This window comes from Phodopus roborovskii, unplaced genomic scaffold (genome assembly GCF_943737965.1).
Source record: "Phodopus roborovskii unplaced genomic scaffold, PHOROB, whole genome shotgun sequence".
NCBI lineage: Eukaryota > Metazoa > Chordata > Mammalia > Rodentia > Cricetidae > Phodopus > Phodopus roborovskii.
The window spans coordinates 7,106,951-7,127,965 of NW_026126413.1; the positions used below are offsets into that span (position 1 = coordinate 7,106,951).

Here is a 21,015-nt window from a genome sequence, read left to right on the forward strand (position 1 = left end):
CTGTTTCTATTCACTGTTCAAATCCTCCCCCCCCCCAGTGGGAGTCTCACCCGAGTCTCACCTTCTTTGGGAATCCTTGCTCCCCCCACCAGCTAGAAATAAGCCTCCTACCTCAGGAGTTCAGGGGGGTTTGTTATCCAAAGGCGCAGTTACTGCAGACATTTGTAGGGAGTAGGGGCACTGACCACGCCCATTGGGGGTGGAGCCATGGGCGGAGTGACCTGTGGAAGGAGGTCGAGGGGGCCAGGAAAGGTGCTCTCTTTGTAAATCATGCTGATCTTAAACTCCCTTTCTCTAATTAATAAACAAACACTGATAGTTGCACATCTCCACTCCTTTGATATCCATGCTTCCGCTTCACTCTAACCTTCTTGATATATATATATATATATATATATATATATATATATATATATATCCAAAAATTATTTATACCCAGCATACCCCCTGACCAAGAAAAAGAATTAATGCTTTTCTGTCATTCCTGTAACACTTGCAGCCCTTAAACAATGGACACTCAGTTTTTAAACAATACAATCCCTTCTAAAATGCACAGCCTTAGACAACTCGGGAAGGAGTTGCCTTTTCCACCCCAAAGGGAGGCTTTGAGCATGTTGGGAGGGAAGCAGAGACCTCTGCACAGCTTCCTGCCTGCCTGTGGGCTTTTGCCAATTTAGAAGGTGACTCTGGGGGTTTCATGGAGTGTTCAGTGAAGAATAATCTGACCTTCTAACCACAACCCTTTTCTCTCCCAGAAGTTGCAAGATCTCAGCCCGTCCCAAGCAGGCTAGCTTTTGGATTTTCTATCTTATCAAGATTTATTTTGCTTTATTTAGGGTCTTGCTGATGTTATTGTTATTATTGTTTTGAGACAAGGACTTTTATGGAAGATCAGACCAACCTGGAACCCACAGACGTTCTTCTGTCTTAATCTCCACATATTGGGATTACAGGCATGGGCCACGACACCCAGTTTAAAGTTTGTTTGCTTGTTTGTTCTTTGGAAACAGAGTCTCAATATGTAGCCATGGATGTCTTGGAACTCACTCTGTAGAGGAAGAAGGCCTCACACTCACACACTCACAGAGATCCACCTGCCTCTGCCTCACGAGTGCTGGGATTAAAGGTGTGCACAACCATGCCTGGTTTAAGATTTTTTTTTTTTTTAACTGACATAGTTAGGCTATTACAATTTGATACATATATAAAATGCATCATGGTCAAAGCATATCGTTTCTCTGGTTCAGGAACCCTCAGACTTGTCTCTGGTGGTTAGAATTGTAGAGTGAATTGCTAAAGATGGCCTGTCATATGACACACTGCACCAAAGCCAAGAGAGAGCGTCAGACCTACAACCCTTATTTCAGCGTCCACCAACCACTGGGGATTTGCTCCCCAGAGCCTCTGCAGGGCACCATCCTCTGGCAAAAAGGAGCTTCCAGTGTGACATGCCTCCCTCCCCACCATGCTTTTTTAAAATTTGCCTGACTCTGTTAGATGGTAAGTTCATTTCTATGTAGTCTCTCTCTTCTCTCTTCTCTCTCTCCCCCTCCCCTCCCTCCCTCTCTTCCTCTCTCTCTCTCTCTCTCTCTCTCTCTCTCTCTCTCTCTATCAAGACAGAGTTTCTCTTTGTAACAGTCCTGGCTGTCCTGGAACTAGCCCTGTAGACCAGGCTGGCCTTGAACTCACAGAAATCCACCTGCCTCTGCCTCTGAGTGCTGAGATTAAAGGCGTGAGCTGCCACCTCCTGGTTTTTCTTCCTCTCTTCATTGGTTTTCCAGGTGCAGGTTCAGAAGTGGGAGTTCGCTGAGCATATTCTCCCTGAATACAAGTAGGTCCCACTGGTATAAGGGCAAGGGAGAGGTGGTATGGTGAGTCCCTCCTGCCTGCTTTGGTAGTGGTTATTGCAGAGAGGGAAGGAGGGAAGAACAGGAGAGACACACAGACACATGCCCATGTAGTTCGTCCTGGCCCCCATCATGGCCCGCCTCCCCTGTGGCGGAGTAGCATCCAGCACAGACTCAGAGTCTCCCTTTGGTGAGTCTTACACAGCCTCAAGACCACCATAGTCAGGGAAGTAAGGGTTGTGAATGTGGAAAGAAGTTAGCTCAGGCTGCTGGGAAAGGACCAAGTCTCTGGAAACCTCGGGAGAATGGATCTGTTCTTCATCGCGAGCTTCATCATTCAAAGCAGACCTATGCTTCAAGGGGCCTCCAGGTGGGGGCTCCCTGACATCCAAGTTCTCCAAAGCAGATCTGAAGACTTACTGGCAATTCTTGAATATTCTGTTCTACATCAGCTGTAGAGCAATGCAGCCATCTTTGCTTCCAGTTTTCCTGGGAAAGAGATTATGTTCTGGATCTCAGTTCACACGAGACCCTGATAGCATCTCGGAATATAAAACAAACGTCCTTCATTTCAGCGGGACCACTGCCAGGAACCAGGGGAGGCAAGGGAGAGCTGCCTAGCTATTGGCTCATGTACCTTTGGCAAGCAGCACAGCATGGCCCTCATTGCAGTGATTATAGGGTTTGAGTAACACTGGGTCTGGGCAGGGGATAGCAGTACTGTGGGGGCCGTGCTTGGGAGAATGCCATCCAACTTCCGTTTTCTGCACTGTAATTGTTACTGCTGCAGCTAGAGTGTGGGCTTCTGGGACTGAGAGGGATGCCATCCCCAGCAACACAGAGAGTCCAGGCCTGCCTGACAGCCATTATGGCTGAACCACAGGCAAGGCCTCCCTTTCCAAATTAACATCATTTCATCCTTGTCCAAAACTGTGCTCAGAGCCTAGACACATCTTTCCTGCCTGCTGGAATATGAACTGAGCCATGCAGGAAGAGCTCAGTCTTCAGCAAGGCGTTTGGATCCTCCGTGAGGATTTGTGGTTGGGATTTCACTAAATGCCATGCTTGGCGTGGGAGGGTCTTTTCTTCTTTTATCCCGAGCCAGAAAACAGACAACCCAGCCTGCTCTGTGCTTGTCATCTTAATCATAGGCTGAAGATGAATATTTTTGGTTAGTTTCCCTTTTTTCATACACACAAAGCCTATTTATAGCCATTTGCTGTTGGACTCTACCAATTACTTGAAAAACGTGTATTTAGAGAAAGACAGGCTGAGAATGTGAATTGGATGAGAAGCTATTGCCCCTCATTAGATTGGTCCATGTGCAGCAGGATTAGAGTGGTGGTGTGGTTGGCACTCGGATGCTGGGCTGGGACAGTCCATCTGCTAGCACTTTAACTAGATGATGACAAGAGAAAATACATGCTCTCTTTCCTGTCTGCTTTATCTTTGTTTCCAAGCTCCTTGCCATCCCCCCTCCCCGCAGATCACGTTTCTAGGGCATTGTGTACACGACCCAGTGCACACTCGAACTAGGGAAGCAGATCAGTGCCTTGTTCCGCCATCAGGAGCGAAGCTTCCTGTTGCAGCAGATGGGAACCAACACAGAGACCACAGCCAGACAACGTGCAGAGAATGGGAGACCTTGGAACTCAGCCTTAAATGGGATGTCTCCATCAAATCCCACCCCCTACCACAGCAGGGCTTAGGGAACCCCAAGGAAGAGGACATGGGAAGAGTAAGACCAGAGATGGAGGACACCAAGAAAACAGAGCCTCTGAAATCAGCAGTATCAGTATACATATGAACCCAGGGACTAAGGCATGCACAGGGCCCGCATGGGTCTGCACCAGTTTGGGTCCTAGAGCTGAAAGACGTAGATACCCCTCTCCATGCCTACCCCAGAAGCAAGATCCAACTGATAGGTAATAACTTGCAATTGAACATTTAATTTTCTCTATGGGAGTCTCACTGGGCAAACTTACTCTTTGAGGTAGGCTGCGTGCCCAGCAGTAGATGGCCAATAGAAAACCAATTCAGAAGCATCTTTGGAGGTTCCTTGTTTTATAATGTTATGGCATAGATTTTCCTTTTTTTAAAATCTTATTTTTAATTTTTTATTTTATTTAAATGTAGTTTTAATTTTTTTCTTCTCTCTCTTCACTCTACATGCCCTTTGCATAAATAATATGGCTTCCAGTGTAGTGTTTTTATGGGATTCCTGAGTGAGGGGTTGAGTGGACTCTGTATCTGTATCTATTTCTTGTGCCTGTGCCTTTTCTTGGGTTCTTTTCCTTCTATTTGTTTGTTTTGTCCTTTTCCAGTCTTTTTTTTTTTTTTTTTTTTTTTTTTTTTTTGGTTTTCAGGCTGGCCTCGAACTCACAGAGACCTGCCTGCCTCTTTATTATTATTCCTTAGAAGCCTGTTTATTTTCTAATGAGAGACAAAAAGGGGATGGGTCTGGATGGAAGGGGCTGTGATGAGAAACTGGGAGTAGAGGGAGGAGGAACTGTAAAGGGGATAGTGTGAGGGGGGAAATCTATTTTCAGTTATAGGAAGAATAAAAAGAAGTAGCCATCCATCCGGTGCAGTCCATGCTGTCCTGCTACCAAAGCCAGAGTCTCCCTTCTCCCCGCTCCTCTTTCTCGTGACCCCTTCACCCCTTTCTTTGCCCTGTCTGGATACGTTGGTTCCTTCCACTTTAATTACAGCAGGTAGAAGTTGGGATAAGGCGCCTGGATGAGATATCCAGACACCAGAGAGGGCTTGCTCATGGGAACTTCCTGATGCACTGTCCGTTACAAACGATTTTTCTGACTTTTCTATTTCACTTGGACCACAAGACTAACAATAGGCCTGTGGCATGCGGGCAGAGAGCAGAGCAGGAGGGACAGGCTGAGGATGTTGAACCTGCTTTCATGGCCAAGGCCGAAAATAAGAGATAAATGGTAAATTCCTTTTCTGAAAATGTAGGCTTGAACTGAAGAGGAAGTGTGTGAGTGAAGCAAGAGGGCGGATGCTGGCCTCGTGGTACCTGGATTGGCCTTGGGGTGAGAGGCACTAAGGATCCCACAGACTGAGAAATGTGGGTGAGATCACGGAGCCTAAAATCCCCAGCGGAATGCTGAGTTCTGATCTGGAGGAATGAAGACATTTAAAAGACGAACACCAAAGGCTGGAAAGGTGACAAGCAGTCTGGAGAGAGAGCTCTTGCTGCACCGGATAAGGAGAGTTCAGGTCTTCAGCACCCATGTTAAAACTTGGGTGGACATGCTGCCTGCCTACCACACTAGGGACACAGGACTCCTAGGACAATGAGGCCATTACTGCTGGATGAACAGAAGGATGCAATCCATGTTCACACACACAGAGAGAGGACCCTGCCTCACTCAGTAAATAGAGAACAATGGAGGAAGACACTTGATATTAACTTCAGGCTTCCACATGTACATGTGTGCCCCCCATACAAACACACATATGCAGAAAAAAGGAAAAAGTACAGGAGACTGCAGAAGGATGTCAGAATGAGTGCAGTTTGACAAAACCTTTGTTTTTTATCCTGTGCCAGGCACTGCAATGCCGGCTTCGTATGCATTTTCCTCACTTAGAGATGGAAAAGGAGACTCTGTAATGAGAAGACCTTTGCAAAAAGAGAGACTCGGAGATCTGCCTGCCTCTGTCTCCTGAGTGCTGGGATTAAAGGTGTGAGCCACCACTACCACCCAGTCAAGAGAGACTGGGACCTTGGAGGGAGACCTTGGAAGGGTCCCATGGAGGATGAGGGACAAACACATCATCAGGCAGGGCTGTGTAGAAAGTTTATTGAGGAGGGGAAGGGAAGGGAGAGAAGAGGGAAAGAGAGAGAAACACACACAGAGAGAAAAAGAGACGAACATCTGTCTGCCTCACTAGAGAAAATGTGGAAAGAGAGAGAGGATGAGGGCAGAGTTTGACTCTTATAGGTTCCTTTGCACCTGAGTACAGAGCCAGGGGACTGCCTGCCATGCGTAGAGGTGGCACACTTTGCCAGGTCCCCAAGGGGTGGGGCCAGGTTAGCCTGGTTGATAACATTCTGTCCTCCCTGCTCAGCATCCCAGGTGCTGAGATTACAAGTGTAATCTGTACAGATTACAGATCCATCATGCCTGACCTCCTCAAATTTTCATTACTGGTCATATACATCTTGTCCATTGCCCCTTCCCACCCAAGTCCTCCCAGGGAGGTGACATCTCCTTTAGACTCTTCTCATATTCTGTGTGTTTATTCATCCTAACAGCAAATGTTTATTGCATATGTTACAATATTGGGTATTTGAACAAAATCATCTTTTCATTAGTGATTAGACTCTGGCTTTTTTTCCCCCTTCTTCTGAGGATTTGTTATCTAGCAGATACAGTAATCAATACAGGTATTTGTTTTATAGACTAATAAATGTTGCCAGATAAATTATCTAAGATTTTATATAAACTCAACATGAGAAGGTCTCTGCCAACTTAAGTCTATACCGATGTCGATGGCTTCATTCATCGGAATAGTGCTGGGCTGACAGGACCCCAGAGAGTGCTTGCTTTCTGTTTCTTGGCTGACATTGTTCAATTGACACTCCTGGCTAGTGTCAGACATTAACCAACTGTTGAAGTTCCCCATAAACAGTCTTCTTTCTGAGTAGTCGGTGTGCACAGTTCAACAATGATTAGCACTGGACTCTGTCTAGGCTAAGCAGGCCCCATCAAAGCTACTTTTCACAGTATCAAATATGGACTGAGTGAGTAGGGGTCAGAGAAATTGACTTTGTAAACTGAAAAGCATGGACTTAGATTCATTTCAAACACATCATGTGGAGCGCATATATAAAATATTGGGCATTTTGATTTTCCCCTATAGGCAATAAGTAACATCTGTAATAGTCTTCCTCAGCTTTTTCTGATTTGCTTCCTGTCTGGCGCATTTCCCCCCCCCCCCCCGGACACTCCTGTTTCAGGTTGTAAGGATTTTGCCAAGGACAGACAAGATGCTCAGTAAGTAATGTGGGTTTTACAGAAAACTTGCATTAATCGGGAAGAAGCCTAGGAAGGAACAGGCGGTTTCATGGCAGGCAAGCCTCCCTGCTACGTCTCTACAGTGGAGTGTTAGCTGATGCTAGAGCTCCCAGCTCTGAGTGTCACTCTATGTGTGTCCTCATTGTAGGAAAGGCAGGGAAAATGGAAGGCAAAGCTGGTTGCTAAATCCTCCCAGAGTGCACTGGGCTCCAGCATTCTTGCCCCGCCTCTTCCTCCTTCCCAGCACCCTCCTCTGTCCCCCGCCCCCAGCATCTCCCATTCTGTTTCCTCCTTGTCTCTCTCCTATTCATCTCTTCTGGTGTCCAGCATAACACTGGACAGGCCATCTGCACCACATCCTGCACATGTCAGGGTCTCGCCTTCTGCCATTGGCTGTGCTGTAACTGGTGTTGGCAGAAATAATAATCTAAAGGCTATTGAAACAGTGGGCCCCTAGAAAATGGCAGTTTCCCTAGGAATACTGGAAGAAGGAAAGGGTGTCAGCAGAGGGGGGCTTGTCTCCCTGGAAGAGATTTCACACAGTTCTAACAATGCATCCGATCTCTTAGGAGGAGACTAAGACCCAGATAATGATTGGGCAGTGGTGGGTGAACCACACTGTGATCCGGACAGCTCAGATGTACATAGCCGTGGCCCTCTACTTGAACTTTCTCAGAACCCCAAAGAAGGACTTGAGGGGTTGCACCAGCCCCAATTAACACACCAAGACTCTATATTTCTTATTGGCTAGCTCTGTCTTAATTATTAACCCATTTCTGTTAATCTATGTATTTCCACGTGGTCTCATCTTACCGGAGAGCCGGCTGGCGTCTTGCTCTCTCCAGACTCTCCATCTTGATTCCTCCTTACTACTTCCTCTCTCCTCCTTGTCTCCTAGTCCCGCCTATCTTTCTTTCCTATTGGCCAATAGTGCTTTATTCATTAACCAGTATGAGAAACATATTTACAGAATGACATCTCCCATCATCTCCTCTTTTCTATCTAAATAAAAAGACGGATTTTAACCTTAACATAGCAAAATATATCATATAACAGAAGTAAGAATGACAGTTAACAATATTTAGTCCATTAACATTTAGCAAGATTTGAAGAAAATATTCCATCATCTATCCTATCTTTGTCTAAAGTCTATGTAACTTATCTTTAATCCTAACTTAGGAAAACTATAACCATAACTATTTGTCTTCAACTCCATCAAAGACCACAGAAGGATAATATATAAACTCTAGAAATGACAGAGACAACTCACTGCCTGGTCAGTCACCCAAAGTTCTTCTGTAATGTTCCATCTTCAGCCTGTAGGCCATAGTGTGTCTGGCAGACTCTTCAGCAAAGCAGGAAACTTTAAACTGTCTATCTGTATCAGCAGTTTGTCAGTGACTTTTCTCTGTGTCCTGCAAACTGTCTGGCAGACTCTTCCATGAAGCAGGAACTCTGTAGCAATGTCCATCTTGAATCAGCAGTTACTTTTCTGTGGGTCCTGCATGTCCAGTTTATACAGCATAAAGTCAAACAATCCAGAAAAGAGCAGTATCTTGTCCAAATGGCTAGTCTTGCCATATTGGAAGTAAATTTCATAATGCGTTTCTTATGTCCATCTTCCTTTTTGACACAGTGGTGTTGCCAGGAGCAGTTATGTCTCACTGTCAAGAAAAACCCTAAACCATTTTAAATGCCATATTCTGTAGGTCTTTGAAAGGTTTGAAGAATGCCTAGCTATCTCAAATACATCTCTGTGTATCTTGAAAACCTAACTAACTTAACTCTAAGTTTTGACTATCATAGGATATTATCTATGATCTGTACTACATTTTACATTACATTTCTAAAGAGCTATATAAACACAATACCTAAACAAAAGGAAAATATACATATGACAAAATTGAACTTAAATTTGTATCAATAAATGAAAATCCATCCCAACACAAAGTATTCATATCTATACCATAGTGACTATAGCAAGCAAGTGAAGCGCCCACAGCTGGGCATGGCTTCTAGCTAGCCTGAGCAGGAAGCTCCCACAGCGAGGCAGATTCCAGTCTTGTGTTAGGAATTTCGAACAACCTCAAGAAAGGTTTGATGAAGACATTGAAATTTCAGCAGAAACTGTAAAATGACAGCCTGAGTGTACAGCTCTGACAGGGTCTGCCACAGCTCAGTGCACATATCACATTCCTCCTTCGTACCTCAGCCCACAAAAGAAGGATGACATGAAACCCTAGCATTGCCTGCCAGCCTCCCAGCTTCATGCTAACCATCGTTTCTTTGGAGAGCTTTTCTCCCCTGACCTGCACTAATCAAGACTCCACACTTGGGGTTCCTAGAGTCCCTGCCCCCACACACTCCTGGTACCACTGTCCTTTGTCGCTTACCTGTTTACTTGTCTTCCTCTGTCTGGCTGTGCCCGGCACTAGCCCAAGAAGTTATGTGTTAGATAGGGCTGCAGGTACAGTTCTGTGGTAGAGTTCTTAAAACACACACACACACACACACAAAGTGTCAACTTAGTAAATGAGCCTCTATTTCTGAGGGGACAATGCCTGTGTCTAGTTCTATGCTCCCTCCTTTCTTTCCTCTTCCTTTCCCTCTGATTACTAAGCAGTTGATTACTAAGCAGTCAGGAAGATATTTCTCCATGAGGGTGTATAAATAGTTAACAAGCCCAGCTGAGATGATCCTTCTGTAAGAGGGTACAGATAGATTCCTCAAAATGGTGACTGCTTGGTTTGGACACAGTCACTCACAAGAGTGATAAGCGTAGATATAGTAAAAAGAGCTTTGTGTCTGAGGAATGAAGGTTAAGTGTCCCCTAGGTGCCCACAGAAGGCACAATGGAAACAGTGGGCTGGATAATTAAAGGAGGCACATGTTGAAACTTTCCAGTGGGCCACCTGGTTAAACACAAAGTCCTCTGTGGGACTGTCCAAGGGCAATAACTGCACAATGGCCCACATAAGTACAGCTAATGCTGACAAAGATGGTACCATCAGACCTCTGAAGGGGGAAAGGGGACAGGAGCCTAGATCAGCCCAGGCTGGGCCAGATGATGGGCCATCACAGCTGAGCTACTGGGCTCAGAGAACCAGAGTTGGGTGATAGGGGACTACAGGCCCCACTGGAGAATGAACGATCGATCGCCATTCTGTTTCACCCCATTTTCATGTGAAGCTTGACCTGTGATACCATATATAACACGTTGACCTTGTGCCTATAACTAATAATTCTCCAACCAGACCCTGTTGCTATGGCTTCTGGTTCAGACTGCACAGCGGATACAGTCTGGACCATTTGTAACACCTTCACTTTAATGGTTGCCAACGGCAGGCCAGAGGTCCAACTGGAATGAAGATGGTTTCTTTTTCATTGGCTCTGTCTATGCTCCTAGTCCAGTGGCAACTACAGTTGGGAGCCTTGCAGCCTGGCTCTTGACACTCACGGTGCACAAGCCCCTCCACCATAAGCTCTATGTCTGACTCACATTCACCCCATTGGCTAGGCAGTCTTTTTATCTTTGTTTTACACAGAATGAAAAAGAGGCAGGGTTGTCCAGTGACTTACTAAGATGACAAAAAACTATTGTTCTCCTAAACGCCTCTAAAACCCACCTTGCTGTGGGGTCTGCAATCTCCTTTAGAACTATAGGGTGCTGATGGGGGGGGGCGTCCACTAAAGCCTTCGCAGCTCTCCCCATGCTTGGAGCTAGTGAGGAGGTCACTGGCTTTTTCCATCTTTAAAAGTTAGCGGGGGCTTGCCAGCAAAGCATCAGAGTGGGCCAGCAAAGTATCTGCTGGAGAGAGGGTTTCTAACCAGTGTAATATTTAGGAAACTATTTTAAGAGGAAAACTTCTATGTTTAGATCCGTAATGATTTTTAAAATAAGAAACAAGACAACAGTGCACGCACTCACATCTGGATATGTAAGCTTTGCCACACAGCACGATGAGAGTACAGCTTGGCGCGAGCCCACGGTGAATGGGACATGAAACCGTGCGCGCCCTGACGATTTGATCCACATGTGTCTCAGTTCAGCTGCAGCCTATGTGGATTTAAATCTGGTGGAAGGCGATGCAGACTCCCAACATCAGGCCTTTCGCCTGTAGGCACAAGAAAGACCCGTGGCTTGAACTTCACGTAGAGTTTGGGTCTTTTAAACTTTCTATTAGTTTGACCAGGAAGAAGTGATCAGCCAATTTAATGTTTAACACAAGTTAAACTTCTACGTAAACTTTAAGAGATATTTGAAGGGCTGGAGAGATGGCTCAGTGGCTAAGAACACTGGCTGCTCTTCCACAGGACCTAGATTTATTTTCTCCCCACCCCCCCCCATAATCCACGTGACACTCACATACATGCAGGCAAAACGCTCACATACATAAAAGAAAAGAAAACTACTTTGCAAAAAGAGATGTCTGATGTATATAATAAGCAAACAGACAAATAAAACTTTTTTCAACTTGGATGTATAAAAGTTGAATGTATTTGCAACTAACTAAGCTGAAATCATTCCTGTTTGTGAAAAACATACCTGACAGAATTCTGAATTAGGGAAGGCTTGGACAATCAAATTTCTGGAAAAACTAAAGTTTACTAAACATAGTCAAGGAGCAAATTGTTAGTAAATAAGGACAGGTCATTTGGCTTAAGAATGACTCCCAGCGCTGGAGGGGAGAGGAGAGGGGAGGGGAGGGGAAGGGGGAGGGAGGGAGGGAGAGAGGAAAGAGGAACAGGAAAAGGCAAATGGCTCAGTAAGAGAATGAAATATTAAAACTGCTCTTTGTAAACTGCAAAACAAATAAAAGCAAAGACATCCATGGAGGTGTGTAACTGATCGAACAACAGAACAGAGATTAAACCTGAAAATGGCAAAAATTATAGTTTCTATGCATAAACATTTTTCTATGCCCTGTCCTCATTCTGGACCCGGACGGAACAAGCACAGGTTTTCACCAGCCCCACATCAGGGGAAAAGGCTTTGCTTTGTTCTTGTTTCATTTTAATTTTCTTGAAATAATAATCACGTCGCCTACTTTTCTTTCTCTACCTTGGTATAAGAGGGTCTAAAACCAGAAAAGCTTTGTTACACCAATGGTAGTTGACACTCACCAATAGCCATTGCCAGATATTGCTGCCTGCTTCATAGAGCAAGTGTGGGAACTAGGTAGGTCAACTATCAGAACTCTTTTCTGCATCCTCATTAGCATCAAGCCTGACAAACAAATCTTTGATGTTTGCTTTTCTGTGAATTCCATCCTCCTGTGTTTTAGCCCGGCAGTGTGTTCCATCTATGTCAGCTTACCAAAACACCAATTCAATAATTCATTATTTCTTATGTATCTGGATACAAAACTCCTCAATAAAATACTAACAGCCAGAATCCAGAAATATATAAAGATTATATGCTGTGACCATGTGGGGTGAAGGTCAGCTTAACATCTGAAAATCAATTAATGATGAAGATTTTTCCACTTTTCAATGAAAGATGTTTCAAAGAAAAAAAATCATTTATTAATTAACGATTTTGCCTTCATTGAAAAAAATCAACGAGAGTCAATAGATCAAAGGACAAAAGAGTGATTATCAGATCCAGAAAACTTTTAGACAACATGTATACTCCTTCATTGATGAAAGCCCTCAAGCTAGCAGGAGAAGGATTCTTATTTAACTTGATTGGAGATCTAGTCCAAAGTCCTACAGGTGTCTTCCTAAATCAGGAACTATGAGGACATATTCTGCTCTGTTTGTATCAGAATTACATGGAGAATTGGACAAAGCAATGAAAAACAAAAGAAAGGGAAAAGAACAGACACTCAAATGGTCAGGGAAGTAAATCTGTCATGATCTTTCAAGGATGCTTGAGCCTTTTGTCACCAATCCTAATGGCCTGATTTTGATACCCAGGACAGGTTCCCCAGAGAACCAATTCCCTCAAATTGTCCTGGTATTCACTTAGATGTCCTGGAATACACACACACACACACACACACACACACACACACACACACACACACACACTACATACGCATACACACACATATACACACAGCACACACACACAAAATAAATTATTAAGTAAATTATGATATAATTTTGAATTTAAAAGCTGTGAGAACTAATAAAAAAAACAGCTTCAACAAAGTTTTGCAATGTAAGCCAACATATAGTCATCACTGTACTTCAGACAGTAAAAGTGACCCCAAAAAACATGAAAATTTAGAAAGTCATTTTAGTAGCACCAAAAAAAAAAAAAAAAAAGAGTAAAATACTTACATCTATACAGTTGAGGGTGTAGCTCGGTGGAAAAACATGTATTAGGTTAAAAAATGGGTTAGGTTAAAAAGCTTGGTGTGGTAGTACACACTTTTAATCTCAGTACTCAATTTCCTTTTTTCTCTTTTTTTAAGATGTATTTATTATATATAGTGTTCTGTCTGCATGTATGCCTGCAGGCCAGAAGAGGGCACCAGATCTCATTATAGATAGTTGTAGGCCACCATGTGGTTGATGGGAATTGAATCAGGACCTCTACGAAGCCAGTGCCCTTAACCTCTGAGCCATCTCTCTAGCCCTTTAATCCCAGCACTCAAGGAGGCAGGGGCAAGTCTCTGTGAGTTCAAGACCAGCCTGGTCTACATAGCAAATTCCAAACCAGCCAGGGCTACACAATGAGACCTTGTCTTTAAGGGGAAAAAAAATAGTTATTTAGATTTACTAACCATTTCATACCCCACAGCCACATGTGGCTAGTGCCCAAAGCACAGTCTGGCACGGACATTGACCATTCTCAGCATCATGGAGAGTTCCACTAGATACTGAAGCTTTAGGGACAGGCTCACCCCATGGGGGCAGTTGGCAAGGATATCACTGCGGATGAATGGGAGAGCATGGCCTTTGTACTAAATGGTGTTTAGACAGTTAACAGCCATGTTCAAAAGGAAAAAGAAAGTGTTCTTGATTCCTACCTCTCTTCATAGACAAAAATCAGTCCCTCATGGGTTTCAAATCAAATACACGAGAAAGGTGTTGGGTTTTCACCGATTCTCTAGTGATTGAAGCAGAGGAAATACCAAAGCCAGGCTGATTCCCATGGCTACACATAATCTCAGGGTCACTTTCTGTGGACACATTGTAACAGTCTAGAGTTTTTTAATTAAAAGGAGTCAGAAGTGAGAGTAACATACTGCATACTCCCTGTTCACATTGAGTTCAAAGCAGAACGAAGCTGTGCAGAGTTAAGTCAGTGGGTATCGTGGGTTGAGGAGGGAGTACCTGCATGGGTCCTGAAGCTCTGGTGATGTTCAAACCCTTGTGCATCAAGCTGTGCAGCTGCCATCTGTGTGTTTTTCTCTCCAGGGACGTCACAAGGTGTTCATTTAAAAAAAAGAAAGGAAGGAAGAAACCCTTCTTCGACATGAAAAAAAAAAAAAAAATGGTTCTTGCTGAATACATCCTTCATGATGACAAAGTTTTCTTTCAAGGAATTTTAGTGGTCCAGTACTGAGAGGATGGGGATATTACTGATAGGAGGGCCAGTTGATATGATGGGAAAGCATGGACCTTGCCAGTGGTCAGTTCTAGACACAGACCCCAGAGAAACTTCATCGCTTGTGCATTAGAAGTAGACAGCAGTACTCACGGTAGGACAACCAATAACAGACACTGGATCAAGCAGCTTGGGAAATCGGCTAATAAGATGTGGTGTTTTGTATAGTGAAGTTCAACAGTAAAGAGGAATATATGCACATATATAATTATAAAACCCTAAGGCGGGGATGGTAGTTACATGTGTATAATAGCACATGTGTATGGTATAATATTATAATCACACATGTGTGTAACGTGTGAAACAATGCCATGTGCACTCCTTGGTGTACCCACCTGGCCCTGCACTTTAAAATGGCTGAGGGTGTGTGGAAGCCTTAGCAGCCACAGCATGTGGAAAATGTAAAGGAGAGCTGAACAAGGAGGACAGAAGAAACTTCCGCTTGAACTCATCCAGCTTCTTTCATCTGAAAAGCAGATGTGAGGCTGGTGATGTTCAGCAGGTAAAGGCACCAACGGGCAAGACTGCTGACCCAAGTTCAAACCCCTGGGCCCACACGATGGAAGGAGAGAAATGGCTTTTTCATGTTGTTCTCAGACCTCCACATACCACAGTGCCACACGTGTGCACGTGTACACACACACATTTACACCCACACCCACACAAGCGCACACAAATGCGTACAAAATAAGCAAAATGTAGTAAGTGTTTGAAGCAAATGTAGCAAAATATTAACATCTGTTTCCTGGTGTCAGCTCTAGGGTGTTAGGTTTTTATTGTTGTTGTTTTGTTTTGTTTTGTTTTTTTGTTTTTTTGACCTCTTTGTTCAGTCACTCAAAAAAAAAAAAAAAAAGTCCAGATAGTATTATCATTCATCATTTAGCCTTAAACTTGTTTAGGTGTTTTCTGTCCCTGTTTGTTTTAAGAAAAACAATGTATATAAATATAAGCAGGGCTGAATAGCTGTTTCCTTTCCTTTGTTTATGTTCACCAAAACATGCTTGTTTCATTTCACATCCGAAATGTTTGGTATTGAAATGCGGCCTTTGTATAAACTCGTGAGGGCTGAGACGAGAGGATTACAGTTTTAGCACAGCCTGTGTGCCAGGGACCTGCTTCCTGTGATACCCATCCCCCGCCCCACCCACCTCCATCACTAAAGCATCCGTTTGTGTTACAGCCAAGTATTTGCAAGCAAAGAAGAAAGAAGTCAGAAAGGTTTTCCTTGTGGGTGCTTATTAAGATGGAAACCACTGATGTGTACTGGACCAATGTCCAGACTCTGAATGACTGACAAGGGTTAGGCCCCTCACCTTTTCCGTGGCCTGTGGAGCCTGAGCCAACCCCTGCATTGAATCCAGGGAGCCCCAAAACTCTGGAGGGATGGAGGCAGGGCACGGCACACAAAGTCTGCTGTTTGACTGTCGTCTGCCTAGCCTGTCTTGATTTTCCACCCCCCTTCATCACCTTGGTGGAGTGTACACTGGTTGTTTTAGTTGTGTTCGGCAGTACCAGGGGCCTTGAACGTGCTGGGAAGAGCCCTGCAGCTGAGCCACATCTCCAGCCCTGTTCAGTTTAGTTGTTTTAGGTTCGTACTTTTACAGACATGACCACACACTGTGACAATTACTCCCTAGACTGGCCACCTGTTCAGTAACCTTCTGCAGCGTCCCCCAGACAATTGCCTTGACCATACTGGAAAAGTTAACAAAGAAATGTAAACTCAGAACAGACTAAATATTATACAGCGAGGTCCAAAGTGGGAAGCTTATAAATATGTAAACATGCGTATAGTCGTGAGTACACCCGGCCTCTGCCTTCAGGAGTCAACCAATATCCTCAGCTGACGCTGAACTTGACTTCACATAGAGCATTCTTCTCTGCAGCAGATGAGAGGGCATGCTCAGCTTGAGACTCTTCCCAGGTCTAAGTTCAGAGCCCTGGATGTATGTAGGCAGTCTGTCATCACTGGGCTCTAGGTTGCCCTGGGACTGTCCAGCAAGCTCAGTGGTGGTGGCTGAGTAAGTCAAGGGTCAGTTATTAGCATTTTTTTTCCTCTGTGATCTGAAGCCATGTCCTCTGTGGGTGATTCATTAGTACAAAAGGTGATGGTTTAGGTCAGTCTGCCTCTGTCCATTAACTGGTTCTAAACTTGAAGTGAGGTGAGTATTAACAACTGTTCCCTCAGAAACTTGGTCAATTGCTAAAAGACCTTGCAATGATGAATTGATATAATTCATGCTACCTAAGAATAGTTTATATGCCCATAGTTATTCTGTTGAATAGTTAAAAGCATTGCTCACCAACTTTTAAATTTCACGAATGGTTTAAAGCTAAATATATCCTCGGTTTTTTGTGGTGTGCTTAACCTCTCCTAGCTTGAGACAGACATCATAAAGTATGCATTTATAATTTAATATGCTATCTGCAAAAGCATAAGTGTTCAAAAAATGTACTTTACTAAAACATTTAAGAGTAAAAAGAACTCACACACAACTCCTCGTTCAGTTGCTGTAACAGACACTGCTATGCATATGGCCTCTGTGTCTTGGCGGGAGGCAGTGATTTTAAGGCTGGATTAGTCTTCTAATCTCTTTGGGGTTTGCTTTATATTTGTGGTGGTTTATGACTGACATCTAATATAACTATACTTTCTGTTTATATTTAATAAAAGATTCGTTTCTGTGGCAGGACACACATTTGCACGCTGCTGTTGAATAAAAGCTACTGTTCCGCAAGAAGGGTATAAAATGTTGATTTATAATGACTCAGGCCAATAACAGCAATGTAATTCTTCCACACTGTTTCTTCCCAGGTCCTGGCGAGAGCATAGCTGAAGCAAAGAACGATTCTTTTCCTTTAGAATATTCTGCCTTTAACACATCTATCCATGCTGGGATTAGATACAAGAATTGGAAGCTCCTCACAGGCCACCCAGGTTAGACTGCTTAGCTCCCTTCCTATGGCTGCAGAGCAGGGGCTGTGTCCCCAATCTTTCTGTCCTCTTGGGACTTCATTCTCTGGGTCATTCCCATAGAAAGGGAGGTTGTTATCACTGTGTTCTAAGCCCTTTTCCTCCTTTCCTAGCTCCTCAAGGCTCCTTGCCAACCCCCTGTTTTCTCAGACATCTGAAACGCTAACTAGTCCTTCAGATCTTTTATGGTCCCTGCAGATCTTAAGAAAGCAGGATATCTACTTGGGGTTTCATGGCCTCTGTCTGGTCTGTATTATGCAACTTCTGCTGTTGTCATGGCCTAAATAGACTTCCCACCAAAAAGGACAGCTCACCAAAACGATGGCTGCCTTTAAAAAAAAAAATAATAATAAAAATGTTCTTGTCTCTTTGAGGCTGCAGAGTAGAGGAATGGCCTCAGCTGTTCAATCTGAACTTCCTCTGAGTTTTCGGATCTTGTTTTATTTTTAATTACCCCCATCACAAAATCCCACATGAATGATTCATAGACTCTATGGATTTCAGACATGTGTGGCTGTCAAACGTAGCACATCTAGCTAGCCAATCCTCCAGCAATGCTGTCTGTTTCACTTACTCCGTTCTCAGAACGGGACATGTTGGCACATTTACACAGGCTCTGATGCAATTCAGCCGTGCTTAGCTTGTGAGTGTTCTTGGTGTTTACAGTGACAGTTCATTGCTTGGGATTGTCCTGGGTATCACACTGTGCTGTGCTTGCTAAATACCTGGAGTACATTCATTCCCCCGCCCCCCAGTCACCGTGACAACTGAAATTCTTCTCCCACCTCCGCCCCACATGTACTTTTGATGCCCCTGTCGTAAAGCAACAGGACCTGTCCCATTAAAGTATGGGAGTCATATTCTGAGACAAAGCTATAATCAGGCGGGATTTTTTGTTTTGTTTCTTATATAGCCAGACCCACAGCCAGGGCAGCCATGCGCCCGCCCCCCGATGCCCTGAGATTAGAACTCACAGTGCTTCTCCCCACTGAGTGGGTTTCGTGTCTTCTTCTTTTTCCAGGCTGTGGTTTCTGGTTCCCACCTCCATCTCAATCCAACATTTCTGAGATACAGTCACTGGATTCATCAACCAAGACACTCTGGCTGTTTGATATCAATGAGGACCCTGAGGAAAGACACGACCTGTCCCAGAAGCATCCCCACATTGTCCTGAAGCTGCTTTCCCGCCTGCAGTACTACCACGAGCACTCTGTGCCTTCCTACTTCCCACCCATGGACCCCCGCTGTGATCCCAAGGATACCGGCGTGTGGAGCCCCTGGATGTAGGGCTCCAGAGGGCCGGGAGTCTGAGCACAGTTAGGTGCAGGCTAGACCTTGGGCCCCTACTCATTTGACTTTTCTCTCCTTTTAAAAATCACCCGAGTCACTTCACATGGCCCTCATGCTACATAACCCACCAAGGGAGTCCAGTTTCAAACCACAGTACATTCCAAAAGCCAGTAAAATATGGACGATCCTGCTGTTGGCTGGAGTTAGTGTCTGGAGCCCAGGGTGGCTGGGTTCATCCTGCTTCCTAAACTGCAGTCGCTGGGAACGGAACTTGACATAGGAAGCTATCCCTGAGTCCTGAGGCCAGAGCAGCTGGCTCTTTTTGCTTCACAAGTCAGTCATTAGAACTCCCTCTGCTAATAACCACTTTTATTGGCAAGACACATGTAACAAAAGAGGCAGAAGATTGCTAGTTGTTCTGCTGGCCATAAGGGCTCCCTGTCTATGGGATCTTGCTCAGCTTCCACACCCATGACCCGCCAGCTCACCCTTCACTCCTTCATCTCCCTGTGGAGGGGAAAGCCCATTGCAATAAGCCAGCGTGGAGGATGCCCATGCCTTTGGTTTCCAGATGACTAAAGGTATTTTACCCTGCTACCCCACTCTCTATTGCTCATTCTGTCTAGACTTCTGCTACCCTGGCTTGTATGGCTCTGTTCCTGTTATGCCTTTGGACTACAGTGTCCTGTGTCTGAGGTCACTTTCCCTTCCACTCCAAGCATTCTGAGCTCTGGGATAGTCCTAAGCCCTGCCCCGAGAGGATGGACTGGTCATTCTGTGGCCATGCTCATGGGTGTTGTGGTTCCGTGGCATCTGCTAAGGTGGTTGCATGGAATCCAGGAGGATTGCGGATGTGTCACCGATATGCCATGATCTATGCTGCTTTCTCAAGCAGTGGGAAGAAAGGCCAGGAAAGCACTTTTGTCCTGGGATGATGGAAGGGGCAGTTTGAGAAAGGGTGTGGCCAGTGTCTGGTGTGTTGGCCTTAGTAAAACCGAGGAGACACCATGCTTATTCCTCTCTTATTCCTCTCTTATTCTGGGGTTGAAGAATGAGAATACATTATTTGACTTTCCACCCTTCTCAGACATCCTTATATTCTGCTAATCTGACTCCATCCAGATTAGCCTCAGAGAGTGTCAAACCCAGATAGATGCAAAACCCTGCTCCTCCTCACCATGGTTGCCTTGTTCACGGCTTACTCCAACGCCTGCAACAGGGTCTGGGGTATAGGCACCCAGTATGCTTTTTTAAATGAGTGAATGAACTGAATAAATGGGAAAGACTCACCATGAAAGATACTAGTCCAGTGAGCTGACTAGAAGGGCAGTATCAATGTCCTCCAGCCCATGCTAGTCTGTCCTTAAGTTGTCCCCTCTGGCCTGGTAGGAGCTTGATCTGTATATCTGGGCAGTCACTGGTCTTGCATGGTAGGACTGTGATATCCTCTCCAGGGGGACAAAAGGTATCCGTTTTTGTCAACAATCTCCATTTCCATTCTTTGCCAAGCACTAGAAATTAAAACAACTATATAATATGATATAGGTCCTTATGTACAGCCATCTTCAGTTTAGTAGCAATATTTCCTGACCATTAATATTCTGTATTTTATTGTGATAAGACTATTGCAAGAAAATGGTGCTACAGCTAATGACATCTTTTACCAACCTTTACTCAACTGTGCTGGCAGAAAGCTAGCCATCAGGCCACCCCTTACTCCAGAGCCTATGGCGAGAGCCTGAATGGCATGAGACTGGATGCTCCTTCTGTCCCACGGCAGTAGGTGACTGTTATTCTTCTGAGACTGAAGATTACTACTTCATAACACCCATTTGCATTTCCCTCATTATTCTCTGAGCAGCTGCCCTCAGTCCTAGCTCTTTGATTGTGAGCTATCTTGGGAATGTTAACATAGCTAGCGAGCTCTTTGAGTGTGGGCTATCCTTGGCATGTTAACATATGAATGGGTTAAAGAAGATTTTCAGAAAATGTTTTTAAAAATGACTAGAGATTCTGTTTAGTAAAACAAATAGAATGGCATAGGTCTCAGGAGCAATCTCCTTGGATTTTTATGATTTATGTAAAAAGAAAAGATTCATAACTTCTCTTTGGAAATGTTAATGTTAGTTCTTTCCAAATGTGTTTACCTTTAAAGAAGGTTTTGTTTATTAACCTTCAAACTTGCCTCTTTGTTACCACATGACTGTTCCAGATTTGAGGGACAAAATAAACCTAAAACTGTCAGCCAGGGGGGTCTCTGCTTGTGATGGTTGTAAGTTCAGGAGCCCGGCAGCGGTGGCAGTA

General features: G+C 44.4%; 1 protein-coding gene across 1 annotated transcript in view; it reads left to right on the top strand.

Moving 5' to 3' along the window:
* Arsb (arylsulfatase B) overlaps window positions 1-20,891 on the top strand; it is a 149,629-nt gene extending 128,738 nt beyond the window's left edge. The window contains exons 7-8 of the mRNA XM_051182983.1: window positions 17,263-17,385; window positions 18,443-20,891. Of these exons, the coding sequence (XP_051038940.1) occupies window positions 17,263-17,385; window positions 18,443-18,708 (389 nt within the window). The 3' untranslated portion in view covers window positions 18,709-20,891. The remainder of the gene's footprint in view (window positions 1-17,262; window positions 17,386-18,442) is intronic.
* The last annotated feature ends 124 nt before the right edge of the window (window positions 20,892-21,015 follow it).